Source organism: Chelmon rostratus, chromosome 18 (genome assembly GCF_017976325.1).
Source record: "Chelmon rostratus isolate fCheRos1 chromosome 18, fCheRos1.pri, whole genome shotgun sequence".
NCBI classification, from domain to species: Eukaryota; Metazoa; Chordata; class Actinopteri; order Chaetodontiformes; family Chaetodontidae; genus Chelmon; species Chelmon rostratus.
This window is the reverse complement of record NC_055675.1, coordinates 11,511,574-11,526,545: the sequence shown is the minus strand read 5'-3', so window position 1 is coordinate 11,526,545 and position 14,972 is coordinate 11,511,574. Positions and strand designations below refer to the sequence as shown.

The window sequence follows — 14,972 nt, the reverse complement described above, 5'->3', positions numbered from 1 at the left end:
TGAACGCCGTTGACTGCCAGCAGTATGAGAGGAGGCGGCCTTACTTGAACCCAGTGAAGTTCACAGACCCCGCGTGGTCAGCTCCGTCGGGGCTCCAGTATCTGCCCTCGGGTCTTTCTCCACTGGTTTTATTTGGCATTTGTCCCGCTGACAGGTGCGCGATAGGTAAGACCCGCCCTCTTGATGCTCGGACACCAATCAACGACGGCGTCTCATTTGCTTTAATTGGCTCCATCCACATTCCCTTAATTGCATCCACGTTTCTCTCACCTGTTTGCCTCACCTGCGTCTCCCAGCTGCGGAGGTGTTTTAAGGAACATCAGACGCCCTTTTTTTTAACCATCAAGTAACAAACACTACGTGTCGGTGTACAACTTCATAATTCACTGCTGCATGCATATTTAAAGTATCACAAGTAAAAGGAATTTGTGGCTGATATATTGTTTTATGACATTATTAGATTCTTTATGCTGATACATTCATATGTTAATAGCACTTTAATGTTGTAGCATGTTGAATTGGGGTTACTTTCAACTACTTTATGTACAGTTCAGTATTTTAGTCCACGGTTCCCAGCCAAGAATCAGACTCCTCCAAGGGTCACCAGGTAAATCTGAGGGGCTGAGATGATTAAAGGAAGGAAAAAGTTCTGCTTCAATCATTTTTTTGTCTCTCTCTCTAATCTTTGCTTTTTTTCTAAAGTATTAGATACCTATTATTTGTTTGGAACAAAACAGTGACACCATATGAGATCTTTGCAGTGAAAATATCTCTTTGGTGGAAATATTAACACCTCATAGACATGTTAAACATTACAAGAGGCCCCGGTTAGGCTGGTTTAAATCTGAAGTTTATCATAGGATGTTTATGTACATTTCTAGGGTTGATAGGTAGATGCTGTTTAGGAGACTGCTGTGAGGAGATTCAGGCATCACATCTTTTTACCTGAATGTTGTTCTAACCATTCGCTCTAATCCAAAGGAGAATATTCATCTGAAAAACCTTAAAGAACAGTCTTTTTGTTTTCGTTTTGTTTTTATGTGAATTGAGTTTTCCATGTGTGCAGGGTCCAGCAGAGTCCAGCAGGAGGCGCACTAAGACTAGAAAAAGTCAGGTTATTTCAACCATTGCGAATGGTTGAACTCTAGCCATACTGTACTCATTGACATAGATTTAAAAAAAAAAAAGACATCAAAATCATGCACTACAATGTTTGCTACAATGTTTTTTATGGGATGTTTGAGCTGTGAGCTCCGAGTGGTTAAGACTCAACACAGATGATCAAATTGTTTAGTCCACACTCCAAACATAATTTGGTGGGCTTGTCAATAAATCTTTCTGTAGTTTCTGTTTGATTTTTAGGCTGTAATAACAGTGACAGCAATCAGTATTTGATTTCTCTCTCTCATTATATTTTGTGCTTGGCTCTACCCACTGTGGGTGGAACCATGTGACACCAAACAGGAAACGGTGGAGACTGTGAGCTTGAGGCACAAGGAGCAATGGCAGAAACGAGCCTGGGTAAGGTAACATCAGATATGCACTTGATTAAAAAGTGGCCACAGGCAAAGCTAAAGCTGAGACTTATAACAGTGGATCAGATATCCATGCAGCTGCTTTCGTTTGACAGCTGGAGGACACAGGATCTATCAGCTGCAGCCAGTCATGGAGTTGTTGATGTAATGCATCAATTTTACGAGTGCAGGCTGCATAAATAAGTACTCTTCAGAGTATGAACTGCACAGACACCGGTCTGTTGGCAGTGAGAAGGTCTGTAGTAATGTTTGTTGTTCTTTCATAATATAGACAGACTTCCTGGTTTTAAGTTTCAGCATGGACTTTCCTCTTAAAGTGAAAGCAGCAGGTCACAGCATATGGAAACCTGGGCACACAAGAGGTGGAAGAACTATTCAAATCCTTTACTTACAGTGAGTAAAGGTATCAAAACCATAGAAAAAATACTGCAATACAAGTTAATGTACCAAGTGTATAAGTACTCTTACTGCAGACTGACACCTTTCAGAGTCCTATACTCTAATGCTGTATATAATATTGGATTACTGTTGATTCTTTTACATCTAAGCAGCAGTTTAGTGCAGCAGGTGGGGATGAAGCTCATTTTAAGTACATTTATGTACTGTTGAGTAGTTTGATCTTTCACAAGGCATCATATTTCAGAATTTGATCATACGTTTTGCTTGAAAATGTACACACTGGACACTATGCAGAACAAATGTAATGGAGTAGAAAGTACAATATTTTCATCTGAAATGTGGAGGAGCAGAAACATAAAGAAGCACAAAATGGAAGTACACATTCAGCTACTATAGAATATATAATAAATAATATTTATTCATTTATACAGCACTTTTCAAAATGAGCAATTACAGAGTGTTTTACAAAGAGCAGGTACAAGAAGATAAAATAATTCAAGTGAAAACTGGATATTTTTGATCAAACAGTAAGAAAAAATAAATATATATATTTAAAAAAATAGATAAAAAATAGTGTAGATCAAGCTCCAAAATCGTACATTTCCAAATGCAATGCAGTATGCCACGCAGGATTTTTGTTTTTTAGTCCTCAGTACTCCTGTTGCAGTTGTTCCCAGTCTCTCTTTCCAAATCTCTCTACTTTTAACTTGCAAATAAAAGACCTAAAATGCCCCAAAAATGCTTTGAAAAACTTTCGTCCCCAAGCTCAAGCCAAGGTGACCCTGCTGACGTCATCTCAGGCTTCAAAAAGCCCCCTCCAGCTCTGCAGCAGACATATTACTCTTTTCACAGTAGTACTCCCCATCATGAGTAACTGAACCTTATGTATAAAATTGGTGAAGTGCCACTTCAAGTGCAGTTCAGCAAATTTACTGAATAAATAAAAAATATTTCTAATGGACTTAAATCATCCTGTGTTCACCTCCTCCCCAGGTGTTTTTGGTGCGGTGAGGACAATCCTACAAAGCGCAGCAGCAGGTTTTGCTTTCGGTGAAGCTGCGTCATTTGCAGTTGAGCCCACGCTGACTCAGGATGGCGTCCTGATGACCGCCGCGACTCTGGCCGCCGGGCGAGCCGGTTCCACGGGGGTTGGGGTGGTGACGGCATGCCTCGTGTTCACCTTGCTGCTCATTTCTCTGGGAAGCGGGTTCCTTGTCAGCGCCACGGCGATGAAGATGGGGATCAAAGTTGGGGTGAGGCCGTCGTGGTTAGTGGAGGCCACAACGGGAGCCTCTGTTGTGGTGGGCGCTGTCACTACAGGAGTGTTAGCTGGCATCCTTCCACCATGGATCTACATCGCAGCTCAAGGAATCCTAGCCCTTATAGTCTACTCATACTCCAATATTAACGACATGACCACGGCCCTGTTAATCATCTTCACCACTCTCTACCTCAGTGTCGTATATGGAAGAATGGGTGCCATAGTTGGGCTCTTCATCATGGGATTGACCATCTCTGTGCTTTGTGCCCTTCGAAAGGCTTTGACAGAGAGGATTGCACAAAGGCCCAAAACAGAGTGCCAACTTTTGGAGAGGATATTCTTCTATTCTGTTTTTGTGGGGACAATGGGATTTTCAGTGGGTTTAGGGGCAGGGGAAGCAGGAGAAGGGTCTGAAGCAGAGGTGGTTATGATGCTGCAGTCAGTCCTCTGGGTGGCATTTCTATCTGCAGGTCTGCTCGGAGCTGGCCTGGGGACAGTGGCCTCGGTCGGGCTGGGGCCAGACGTGGCTGGAAAGGTCGCTGCGGGAGCTGCCGTAATATCATCAGTTGCCCTGAGAGCCATTCTGCAATGGAGCTCTTCTCTAGGGGCCCGAGGCAGCATGGGGGGAGCTTTAGGAGCAGCTACAGCGGCAGGGCTGTCACTCGGAGCCGCAAGTGTTGCAGCGAAGCAGGCGTTCGGATCTAGAAATTCAGCTTTAGCAGTTTTAGCTTCGGTTGCTGTTGGTGCGATTCTGGCAATGCGAGGTGTAGCAACCCTGCCGACAACATCAGAGCTCACGACAGTCGCCCTTGTTGCAGTAGGGGCATTCGCTCTGGGTGCACCAAAGAGCCCGTTCCACACCCAGGTGAATCTTCAAAGGGGCCTCCTCTCGGGGCCACAGCTAATTATAGGAATCGGCATGGAGACGGTCACCGCAGCAGCAGCGCCTATTGGAGCTGGGGCACTTGGGGCTGCAGCGTTGGGTACCGCAGCTCTGGGGAGACTGGGGACTGTGGGAGTTCTGGTGGCAATAGCGTTGGCTCTGGGAGGTACTCTTAGTGGCCGATTGGAAAACCACCACAGATGACAAGTGCACACAGAGACTGATTGACCTGAGTTTTTTCTCCTGCCACTCACCAACATGCCTGAACACAAGGCCAAAGACTAAAGAGAGGTGGTCTGTGTGCATTTTCAGGTGTGTGTGTGTGCGTGTCTGCAGATCATGGACATAAAAGTAACATTTCAAGGTGTATTTTTTCCTAAAAAGCACATTTGCTTCTTGACAAATCCTGACCAATCGTGTCCCAGACATAAATGATAATGAATAAAACGGATGACATATTTTAACCAAGCCTGTGTTTGTGTATGTTTTCTCTGAAATATTGATTTCTCATTGTTCTCTGAAACACCAGAGGATCAAATGAACGGTCATTTTGGAGAGCAGCTTTAACGATCCCTTTTCCTCACCTCTTCACACCATCACTGCCACATTTCCCAAGACATGATGGCAAGCTGGCAGTTACTTTGGTTTCATCTTAGCAACAGTAACAGGAGGACTTGCTGTTTAGAAAGAGGAGGGGCGGGATGGGAGGAGAGAGGAGCAAACAATCAGAAGACTGAAGAGCATCTTAGAAATGAGTCTCACCACGATGAAGAGGAATATGGATTCAAGCATGAAAACGCTTTGTGTTTGTGCCTCCATACACTCACATTACCCTCTCTGAACAGAGGACAGGCTGCATGGGCATGGAGAGCCACCTGTGGCTCAGGGTTTTGTTGGTCCACCATGGCAGGACACAGGACTTCGGTGGCAAGAAAGAAGAGGTGGCAGGAAGTTTCTGGACTGGGTCAGAGCAGCGGCTCCGAGCCTGCGAGAAGCTTTGAGAGTCTAATATAGTTTTAAGGGATTTAATGGCACCATGAAATGAAGAAACATGGTAAGAATTTCAAAAGGTGAGCGAGTTTCTGTGGATGTAGGTGGAACTAGTCACTGTGTGGAAATATTTTCTGCATTCGAGTGTTTTTGATTGAGATGGAAGGATTTTTACTCAAAATCAAATAAATCCAAAAGTAGCACAACGATGGGGCGCGTTGCATCGTTTTTCATGGATTCTGGCATCCCGCGCGCTTCAGGAGTCATTTGGCACCACAGTATTGCTCCATAAACCGAGAGGATCACCTTCACGAAACCGACATGTCTCTGAACCGGGTCCACACAGCAGACACGGAGCCGTCTGCGGAGCACTCGGTGGATGTTCCCAGTGACTCCAGCCACGGAGCGGCCCGGACGCGCGAAGTGACCGCGCTCCGGTCGAGCTGCTGCCGCTGCCTGCCGCGCGCAGTGCGCCTCACCTTTACGCCCGAGTCGTTGGAGAGGCTTTACCAGAGCTACTTCCGCCGGCAGAGACAAGAGAACCTGCTCCTGCTGGTGATGTTCGCCGCTCTTTTCAACAGCTTCGTCATCGTCATGTGCGCGGTGGTGTACACCGAGGACAAACTGGCGATGGTGGTGGTGGCGGCCGTGGGGCTGGCTGCGGACAGCGTGCTCTACGCGCTGTGCCGCCTCCAGAAGCTGCCCGCGTCACCGGTCTCACGCGGCGCGGTGCCGTACATCCTGTGGCTCATGATCGCTGTCCACGTTTTATGTTACATGGGTCTGAACTACGAGCGCTTCCCCCAGGCCAGCGACTCTGTGGGCTGGCAGGCCTTTTTCAGCTTCTCCAGCTTTCTGACACTCCCGCTGAACCTGGTGCCGCTGCTCCTGCTTACAGCGCTCTCCTGCGGGATACACACGCTTGTTCTGGGGGTGACTGTGGCTCAGAGGTTTGATGATAACCTGCAGGGGCCCATGCTGGTGAGGCAGGTAAATATGACCCAGTAAAGTGATGAATGAGAAAGCGCATTGGATGTAAAGGATGACAGAGGCCCAAGGTGTCACAGATGTCACACAGGTGTGCAGAGTGGTGGGGAGGAGTTGGGGTGTGCAGGGGGAGGGGGAAACAATGCTCAACATGTGTTTTATGCCAATTGTGTCACTCTTAGTTTACAGGGCCAAAGACTTAAATATGATCTCATAGCATCGCTATGATATGATGCAAGTGAAATTTGTCCTAATTATTTTAAATTCATTTTGCAATTTGGTAATTACACTATGCTTATTCCAAATTAATAGCTGTCATTTTGTGGCTTTGTGCATGCCACATGCATCTTGTGCTGTTTTGTTGCATGTGACCCATGATGCTCCACACAAAAAGTGGACATTTTTGATAAAACGCTTGTTTTTGAACTTTTCCACTGTGTCTATGGCCTATCTCAGAGATTTATATGTAATTATAAGAAAAAATGTACACTTCAATACCATTATTTTGTAAGGCAGCCAATCACAACTGAGTTTCTTTTCTCTGTAAAATGTGCCACCTTTGTCAGAGAATTGGCTTCCATTAAACAGCTAAAAGTGTTTGAGGCAAGAAATAAACGATAGTTGATCAATCTAGAGCCTACAATGCAGAATCTGAGAGTCTCAAGTCCTGACAAGCCTGTTTCCACATGGCTCCACGTGTTGACTGACCCTGTGCATGAACTGAGAGTTACAGACAATGGTTACAAAGTGACAGTATAAGGAAAGCGCCACACACACACACACACATATATACAAACATACATCCTCTCGCCCTCTCTTCAGCTCCTGGCCAATGTGATGCTCTACCTGTGCGCAGCCACAGTGGGTGTGATGTCGTACTACATGGCGGACAGGAAGTACAGGACAGCTTTTCTGGAGGCCCGACAGTCGCTAGAGGTCAAAGTCACGCTGGAGGAGCAGAGCACCCAGCAGGCAAGAGAGCATGCACACACATTCACAATCACACGTCTACTTAATGAGATAATGCATTTTCTTATTTGGGGCAAACGAATGCAAACGCATATGCACAAACACACAAATACACCTGTGAGGTGGAACACCTCGTGCTGCCTAATTACAGCATGTTTTGCTCAGCTCAGGGCTAACAGGCTGATTAGAGAGACTGTTGTTTTCACCAGCGGAGCCACCATCAGGGACCTGACACAATGTAGGTCAACCTCTACCAAACCTTTACCTTTACCAAAACTATGGGAGGAAATGAGTCGATATCTTTCAAGTTTTCGATCTTTTGTTGTGTTTGACTCTTGCCTGTTGTATTCCTTTTGCAGCTGCCCTGCTCTGTCTGTGCAATGAGAATGCTGTTGATGGTTCATTTGCTCTGTCTTAACTGACCAGTATGTATGCAATTACATATTAGGGCCGGACAGTGAGGGAGTGATACATCAATAAAAGTTTAGGATCCAATAGTGGATAAATGTGATACATTGTCGATGCAGTCAATCTGTGAATGAACTGGCAACGATAAACCGAAGTCAAAGATAATCTGTCTCCAGCCTTTTTTATCTAGTTTTTATTCATTTAATTCTTCTATTTGATCCACTCACGTGACAATTGGACCTGAGTGTTAAGAGGGATGGGAAACATGGGGGATAGGCGTGATAAAATGTAGAAGAAGGTGGAGAAATGGAAACAGATAGAGGGGAAAGAAGTGGGTAGAATTCCCATAGTGTCTTTTCAGTGGGGAGCTTGGTAGCAGACAGGAAGAACCGGCCAACCAGAAGACATCTGACCGGTTGACAGGATCTCCTGAGGTCTGCTAGGATGTGTTTACTGCCTCAGTCATGCTACACGCACACACACACACACACATGTTCGCAGAGGGATAATTTATTCTTTGTGTCTGTCATTACTGAACATGACAAAACTCCCTTTCCTTCGCCTGTGTCTCCATGTAGGAGGAACTCTTGCTGTCCATCCTGCCCAAACACATCGCTGACGAGATGCTGCAGGGCATGAAGAACCAGGCCAATCAGCAAGAGGTCCAGCAGCAGCAGTTCAACACCATGTACATGTACCGCCATGAAAACGTCAGGTCCGGATCAAACTCATCGCTCTTTTTTTTCTTTTTTGAGGTTTCAAAGCTCTTAATAGCTTTGATGGTCATTATTACGAGGAAGGTTTTTTCATCTTGTTAAACGCTGTACTGCAACCTCTTGGCTTGTGTTCCAGTATCCTGTTTGCTGACATAGTGGGCTTCACCCAGCTGTCCTCTGCCTGTAGCGCCCAGGAGCTCGTGAAGCTGCTTAATGAACTGTTTGCCCGCTTCGATAAACTGGCAGCAGTGAGTGTCTGTTCTGGTGTGTCTCTTCTTCCATCACATGGTTAAAACACGATTCAGATTTGATCCAAACAATGTCCTATTTCCTGTTAATGGTTTCTATAGCTGACATAATTTTATTCTTGTTATTGCCGATATTTTGCTCTGCTGCACTATAGTTCAATACGGTACACACAGCTTCTCTCGCTCTGCCTTCATCTTGCAGCAATATCACCAGCTGAGGATTAAGATCCTCGGAGACTGCTACTACTGCATCTGTGGGCTTCCTGACTTCAGAGAGGACCATGCCGCCTGCTCCATAATGATGGGTTTGGCCATGGTGGAAGCCATCTCGTAAGTAGCGATTTTAATGTCACAATTGTATGCAAGACACGAAAATAACGTGCAAGCCCAAAGAAGAGCCAAGAGGCAAAACAAAGGCATGAGTGAGGGGAAGGGGGAGTGACAATGTAGAGGCGGTCATCAGTCAACAGGCAATCATGATAAAGAAAGATGTAGAAAGAAAAAAGTATGAATGAATGGAAGGATAGTGGGCTTAAATATAATGATAATAATTATAAAAAAAAACATGGAAGAAGCCAAGGAGACGAGGGCTTTTAGTCGCAGAATGACAGCAGGGATCGTCTTCCTCACCTCTCCTTCCAGGTACGTGCGAGAGAAGACCAAAACCGAAGTGGATATGCGTGTGGGCGTCCACTCCGGCACCGTGCTGGGAGGAGTGCTCGGCCAGAAGAGGTGGCAGTTTGACGTGTGGTCTACAGATGTCACTGTAGCGAACAAGATGGAGTCAGGAGGGATTCCTGGGTAGGAGGATAATACTTGATTTCACGGTGAACGATCACATTCTTCCGTTCCGTTTCATTTCGTGAGGTTTGTGTCCCACACAGGAGAGTGCACATCTCCCAGACCACCAGGGACAGTCTGCGCGGAGAGTTTGAGCTGGAGGCGGGGGATGGTGGAGACAGGTGCGAGTACCTGCTGGAGAAAGGCATCAACACTTACTTGGTTCAAGTGCCTAAACAGGCGGCCAATGGGCTCAGTGGAAATGTGAGTGACCTCATTTTATTTATCAGAAACATTGTCACTCGCCTAGATTGTGCTTAGTGAACATGATGTTTGTCCTGCTCCTCAGAAACCAGGCATACTGTCAAACAGAAATTCAAACCAGCTGATCAACACTACAGCAACAAATGGGAATGCAGCCTCACCCCAATCAACACCCACCGAGTCCAAACAGGAGGTAAATCATGATAAATGTCTTTTCTTTGTTGACAACTATAAACCTGGGTCCACAGAAAACTTCTGCGGAACAGACCCAGCTCTTTAAACGAGCGTGTTTAGTGCGTTGCATGGAAACACACACATAATCTTGCACAGACATTCTGTAAAATCTCAAAAGTGCACTCAATGATCTTCCCTGTCTGATCTCTCCTGCCTTACTGACAACCTCAGAGAGACAAGGTGGTCGACGAAGAAGTGATCAACAGACGACTGCAGCAGGAGCTGCAGGATAGAGAAACTCAGCAAATGTAAGACAAGAAAGAGAACAAAATCACAATGATTACGATGAGTTAGAGGGATAACATGAGCGTTTAAGGCTGATATGCATTCTGTTGTGAAGTCATACGCATTCATTGTGGGTAAATCTGTCCTCAGTCATTCCATCACCCACCTCAAAGTCTTGAGTTTGTCTCCTCCCAAGCTCTTATTGAAGTCTTTTGTCCTGTTGCCGTGTCTCTCTGCGCTCCTCACAGAATGAAGGATCACCAGATCAACCCTGTGTCACTGCGTTTTGTGGACGGGAAGTTGGAGGAGCACTACTCCTCAGAGAAGGAGAAGCGAAGCGGAGCGGCCTTCTGCTGCTGCCTCATAGTGCTCTTCTTCATCACAGCAATGGAGGTGTTCATAGACCCACTGTGAGCTCACATGTATTTGCTCTGCTTGCTCCTTCAGAGCAAATTTGAATCACCTTTGGTTTGAAAGTGTCAGCATCGGACCGAGACATTGACTGGAGATGTTTTCTTGTTCTAGGCTGGCTGTCAACTATGTGACTCTGGCAATAGGAGAGGTATTGTTGCTTATCCTCACGGTGTGCTCCCTGGCTGCCATCTTCCCCAGGGTGAGAAAACACAATTTGTGTCCATGGTTACGGTGATGGGAAAAAGACTTGAAGAATGTTTTTTCTCAAAGGCAATGCTGATTTGTGAAATTACATTTGTGACACAAGACTGTCGGAGTCTTGTACAGCATACAGAAACATTACATGAGGTAAAACACTTTTTTTTATATAACGACACTGATGTCTGTTTGTCACAGATGTTCTCAAAGAGGCTGGTGTCTTTCTCAGTGTGGATTGATCGCACGCGATGGGCGAGAAACACGTGGGCCATGGCGGCCATATTTGTTCTTACCATGGCTGTGATCGCCGACATGGTACGACTGCAAGACACTCATGTTTTCTCACACAGTGAAGGCAATTTTATAACACAAAGGTCAAATACATTGTGAGGTAGGAAAATTCAATGGGAGAAGAATTTAATGGTAAAATAGCTTGACTGAACCGTTGCTAAAAAAAATCAAGGTTCTCCATCGCTTTAATTAAATGTCGCCATCACAGATTTTCATGTCACCCAAGCCTCCATTTGTGTGTTTCCACTTTGTCCTCATCAAACTATCGCTGCCTTTTATGTGTCTGACTACATGTTCCCAGTGGGGTCCATTAGTTGTCTGTCTCGCTGCCTGCTGGCTCATTTGTCACGGCCCCACAGGAGCAGCCTGTTACACACACTGCTGCCTTCAAGGTCTGACAGGAATAGAGAAAGAGAACATTAATTTTTTTTTCTGTCTTGGCTGTCATGTCGAGGTGACGGTCACACTTGGGCAAAAATGCCTGAAAAAAAGAGAAGTGAACATGTTTTGCTTATATATTTCAGTTACATATTTAATGCAGCTTTACAGTAAGCCGCTCAACTCTAAGCACTGAAGGTACAGTTATGCAGAAATTATGTCCTGAATGTGTTTCATGTTTAAACCCTGAAATGAATGAGTGAATTTGTCGAAGCGTGAATTTTAGGTGCTTACTGAACACCGCTCAATTTATGTCTGACGTTGCAGCTGAGCTGTGTCCCGCTGTCCCTTCGAGTCCTCAACAGCACCGCTGGCCCCGTGCTGGAGTCACTCGGTGACAGAGGCTGCGCAGAGAACCCAAAGCACTACAGCTTCATGGCCGTGATGTCGCTCATCGCCACCGCCATGTTGGTGCAGGTCAGCCACCTGATTAAGCTGGGACTCATGGTGCTGGTCGTCACAGCCAATGGAGCTGTTAATATCTACAGCTGGCGGGACATATATGATCTGTATGACTACATACAGTTTGCCTCATACAGGTGAGAGATGGGCAGATCAGTGAATATTTATGTCATACATAAACTGTGATAAGCCAATAGAGAAGGTTCATTAACAGCATGGTGATAATGATAATGATGAAATTATCATCATTCTGCTTCTTTTCTTTGTGTTTCCAGAACATCCATAGTGCCCTCCAAGTACCTCATGACCATGATGATCATTGTCATGATGATTGGCTTCTACTTCTTTGCCCGCCATGTGAGTCACTGCACACTCACACTGTATCACACTCTACTGACCCACAGCTTGTCTGCCACAGCCTCGAAAGTCAGCACCTATGGAGGAAAGCTTCCTGTGACAGGACAAAGCAATTATCACATTTCTATAATGGTGTCTCCAAATAACTTAATATTTCGTGACTTTCATTCGTTATGCGGTGTGCGCAGCTGGAGTGTCAGTCCAGGAAGCTGTTCCTCTGGAAGATCGGCGTGCACGACCAGAAGGAGAGGGTGTTCGAGATGAGACGCTGGAATGAAGCGCTGGTCACCAACATGCTGCCGGAGCACGTGGCCAAACACTTCCTGGGCTCTAAGAAGAGAGATGAGGTACATGAGCATGTGCCAAGTTACTGTATCCTGTAGATATGCGGGTGTCAGAGGGGCGGACAACAACATGATTATAGGTCCTTGTTAATTGCATCATCAGAGTAATGCCCCTTATGTGACACCTGCACCCCAGCACAAGCAATTCATTGCATATGAGTGCCATCTTCTGGTCGATTTCATAATTACATATTAGCGCTTTCCTCTGCTGTATTCATCTACTTGGTGACAAAACAAGAAAAACCTAACACCATGTCATGTGTCATTTGTAGGAGCTGTACAGCCAGTCTTACAGTGAAATAGGTGTGATGTTTGCTTCCATCCCCAACTTTTCTGATTTCTACACCGAGGAGAGCATCAACAACGGCGGCCTTGAGTGTCTCAGGATTCTCAATGAGATAATCTCAGACTTTGACAGCGTGAGTCCCAGCAGCGTACAGCATGTGTGTGTGAATGCGACATCGTGGTGTGAGCAACCTGCAAATGTCTTAAATACCCGCAACTCCCTTTGACTAACTGATGCTCACTTTCCCTGCCAGTTACTGGACAGGGATGAGTTCCGCTGCATCACTAAAATCAAGACAATAGGCAGCACCTACATGGCCGCCTCAGGACTCACTCCAGAGAGCAACACGAATGCATTCAGCAGCAGCAAGGTGTGATACTTTACCAGCTGATATCTTACAAATATACCTTGGTACAGGTGTAACAATCTGTTTTAGCCTTTTATCTTAACTAGTGCTGCATATGGTGATGACAGTCACTGTGGAAGTTGTACTGTTGTTCCACAGCCAGAGGACCAGTCACTGATTGAGCGTTGGCAGCACCTCGCTGACTTGGCAGACTTTGCCTTGGCTATGAAAGTCACCCTCAACAACCTGAACAAACAGTCCTTCAACAACTTCATGCTCCGAATCGGTTAGTGTGTGTGTGTGTGGGTGTGTGTGTGTGTGTCTTGCTTGTGTCTGAGCACATTTGCAAGCGTGTATGTCCATGTTTCCATGCCCTTCAGGTCTGAACAAAGGGGGAGTTTTGGCTGGAGTGATTGGAGCTCGTAAACCTCACTACGACATCTGGGGCAACACAGTCAATGTAGCCAGCAGAATGGAGTCCACCGGAGTGATGGGAAACATCCAGGTAGCACAAACGCAAAAGCGCACATACAGCACGCTTGGATGTCTCCTCTTATTGTGCCCTTTTTCTTATATATGCTCAGTTTCAGCTTCTGATTTGGTTCGTCTCCTGTAACTGTTATGTCCTGCTCTGCCCCCAGGTGGTGGAGGACTGCTATGACATCCTGAAGGAGTATGGCTTCCGCTTTATCCGGAGAGGGCCCATATATGTCAAAGGGAAAGGGGAGCTGCTAACCTTCTTCATGAAAGGAAAAGACAAACCCAGTAGCAATGGCGGTCCAGTGACCACTGCCCTTCCCCACCAAGTTGGGGACCTTTCTTGACTATTTTCACCATTAACACAAGGACGAGCCATTTTCCATATACTGTACACAGGTTATTTACCTTGGCTTTCTTCATTTGTTCTGTAGTAATGACATGCATATGGAGGTAGGCCAACACAACAACATAGTAGCTACCGTAATGAGCATTACCACTGTGAAACATCAATTCACTGATGATCTCAAAGAACTCCTGCATTACAGATTTTATCACTTTGCACTTGATTCCGAGTACTATGAGAATTACAAACTTGGAACAGACATATAAATTACTTTCATTTGTTGTTTTATCTTGAGCTCAGGTTTTGTAAAATAATGTGGCTTAATCGCTCTGTATTTATACTGCATTTATAAAACATGTTTGCACTCATTTTTTGAGATTTTTTTGTGGATCTTGAGATGCAGTGTTGAAGTCTTGACGTCATCTGCACATGCAGCTTTCTGGGGAGAAGTCTGGGTTTAAAGGCCCTGCACATGGACACAGCAGCATAGTTTGTCAGTCTTGAGAATTATTCTAAGCAAGCAAAATCAGTAAAAATACCTGCTAGGGTAGAGCATGGCCATGTAGGGGCTTTAATTGTATAGCTACTAATCATTTCCAGAAAAACAATTAATAGAGAAAGTTCCAATTTATATTTGACATGATGATGTCAGCCTCACATGAAATGTGCCATTGCATTTTGTTTTCTAATAAGAATGACAATTATGAATGTTAGCATGCTAATGTAGACTGATTGGTAATTACAACTGATCAGTGATCTAATTATAAATACAATGGACATTTCTCTGGGAACTTAATACTTGCTTATTCATTCATTCATTGATTAGTTCATTCATTTGCACATATGGTAGCTAAAAGACTTTGATCAGCCTTTGTAATTTTGTTTAGGTTTAGTTGCAAAACTTGATTGATCACAGTCACAGTGTGTGATCTAAATGTGTATAAGATCATGGCCACACTACAAAACATCAAAACAGTTGAAACCATGTCCTGTTGGCCGGCTCACTAGATTGGCCCATTAGGACACTTAATGGAACTGAGCCATCAGGATTGGTATTTGTTACACCTGTGCTTTTCCAGCTATTGAGCGATTGATACAGTGTTTCTTTCTGTATTAATAATTAGCTGAATGAAACAATCATACAGTATATAATTGAATAATCTTAATCATTATA

The 14,972-nt window shown here is 45.1% G+C and overlaps 2 protein-coding genes across 2 annotated transcripts; both read left to right on the top strand.

The window, feature by feature from the left end:
- The first annotated feature begins 1,424 nt into the window (after positions 1–1,424).
- Positions 1,425–4,536, top strand: LOC121622258. The gene is made up of 2 exons (XM_041959173.1): positions 1,425–1,521; positions 2,928–4,536. Exons 1-2 carry the CDS (start codon positions 1,503–1,505, stop codon positions 4,280–4,282), a joined length of 1,374 nt encoding a protein of 457 aa, XP_041815107.1. The 5' UTR covers positions 1,425–1,502; the 3' UTR covers positions 4,283–4,536.
- An 853-nt stretch (positions 4,537–5,389) lies between these two features.
- LOC121621794 (adenylate cyclase type 3-like) lies at positions 5,390–13,937 on the top strand. Its single transcript, XM_041958418.1, has 20 exons — positions 5,390–6,058; positions 6,878–7,027; positions 8,011–8,147; positions 8,285–8,396; positions 8,599–8,726; positions 9,039–9,197; positions 9,281–9,440; positions 9,526–9,633; positions 9,846–9,922; positions 10,148–10,309; positions 10,425–10,512; positions 10,710–10,826; positions 11,508–11,779; positions 11,918–11,999; positions 12,188–12,346; positions 12,616–12,762; positions 12,883–12,999; positions 13,135–13,261; positions 13,356–13,480; positions 13,617–13,937. The coding sequence occupies exons 1-20, from the start codon at positions 5,390–5,392 to the stop codon at positions 13,797–13,799; spliced, it is 3,279 nt and encodes a 1,092-aa protein (XP_041814352.1). The 3' UTR covers positions 13,800–13,937.
- Positions 13,938–14,972: the final 1,035 nt, after the last annotated feature.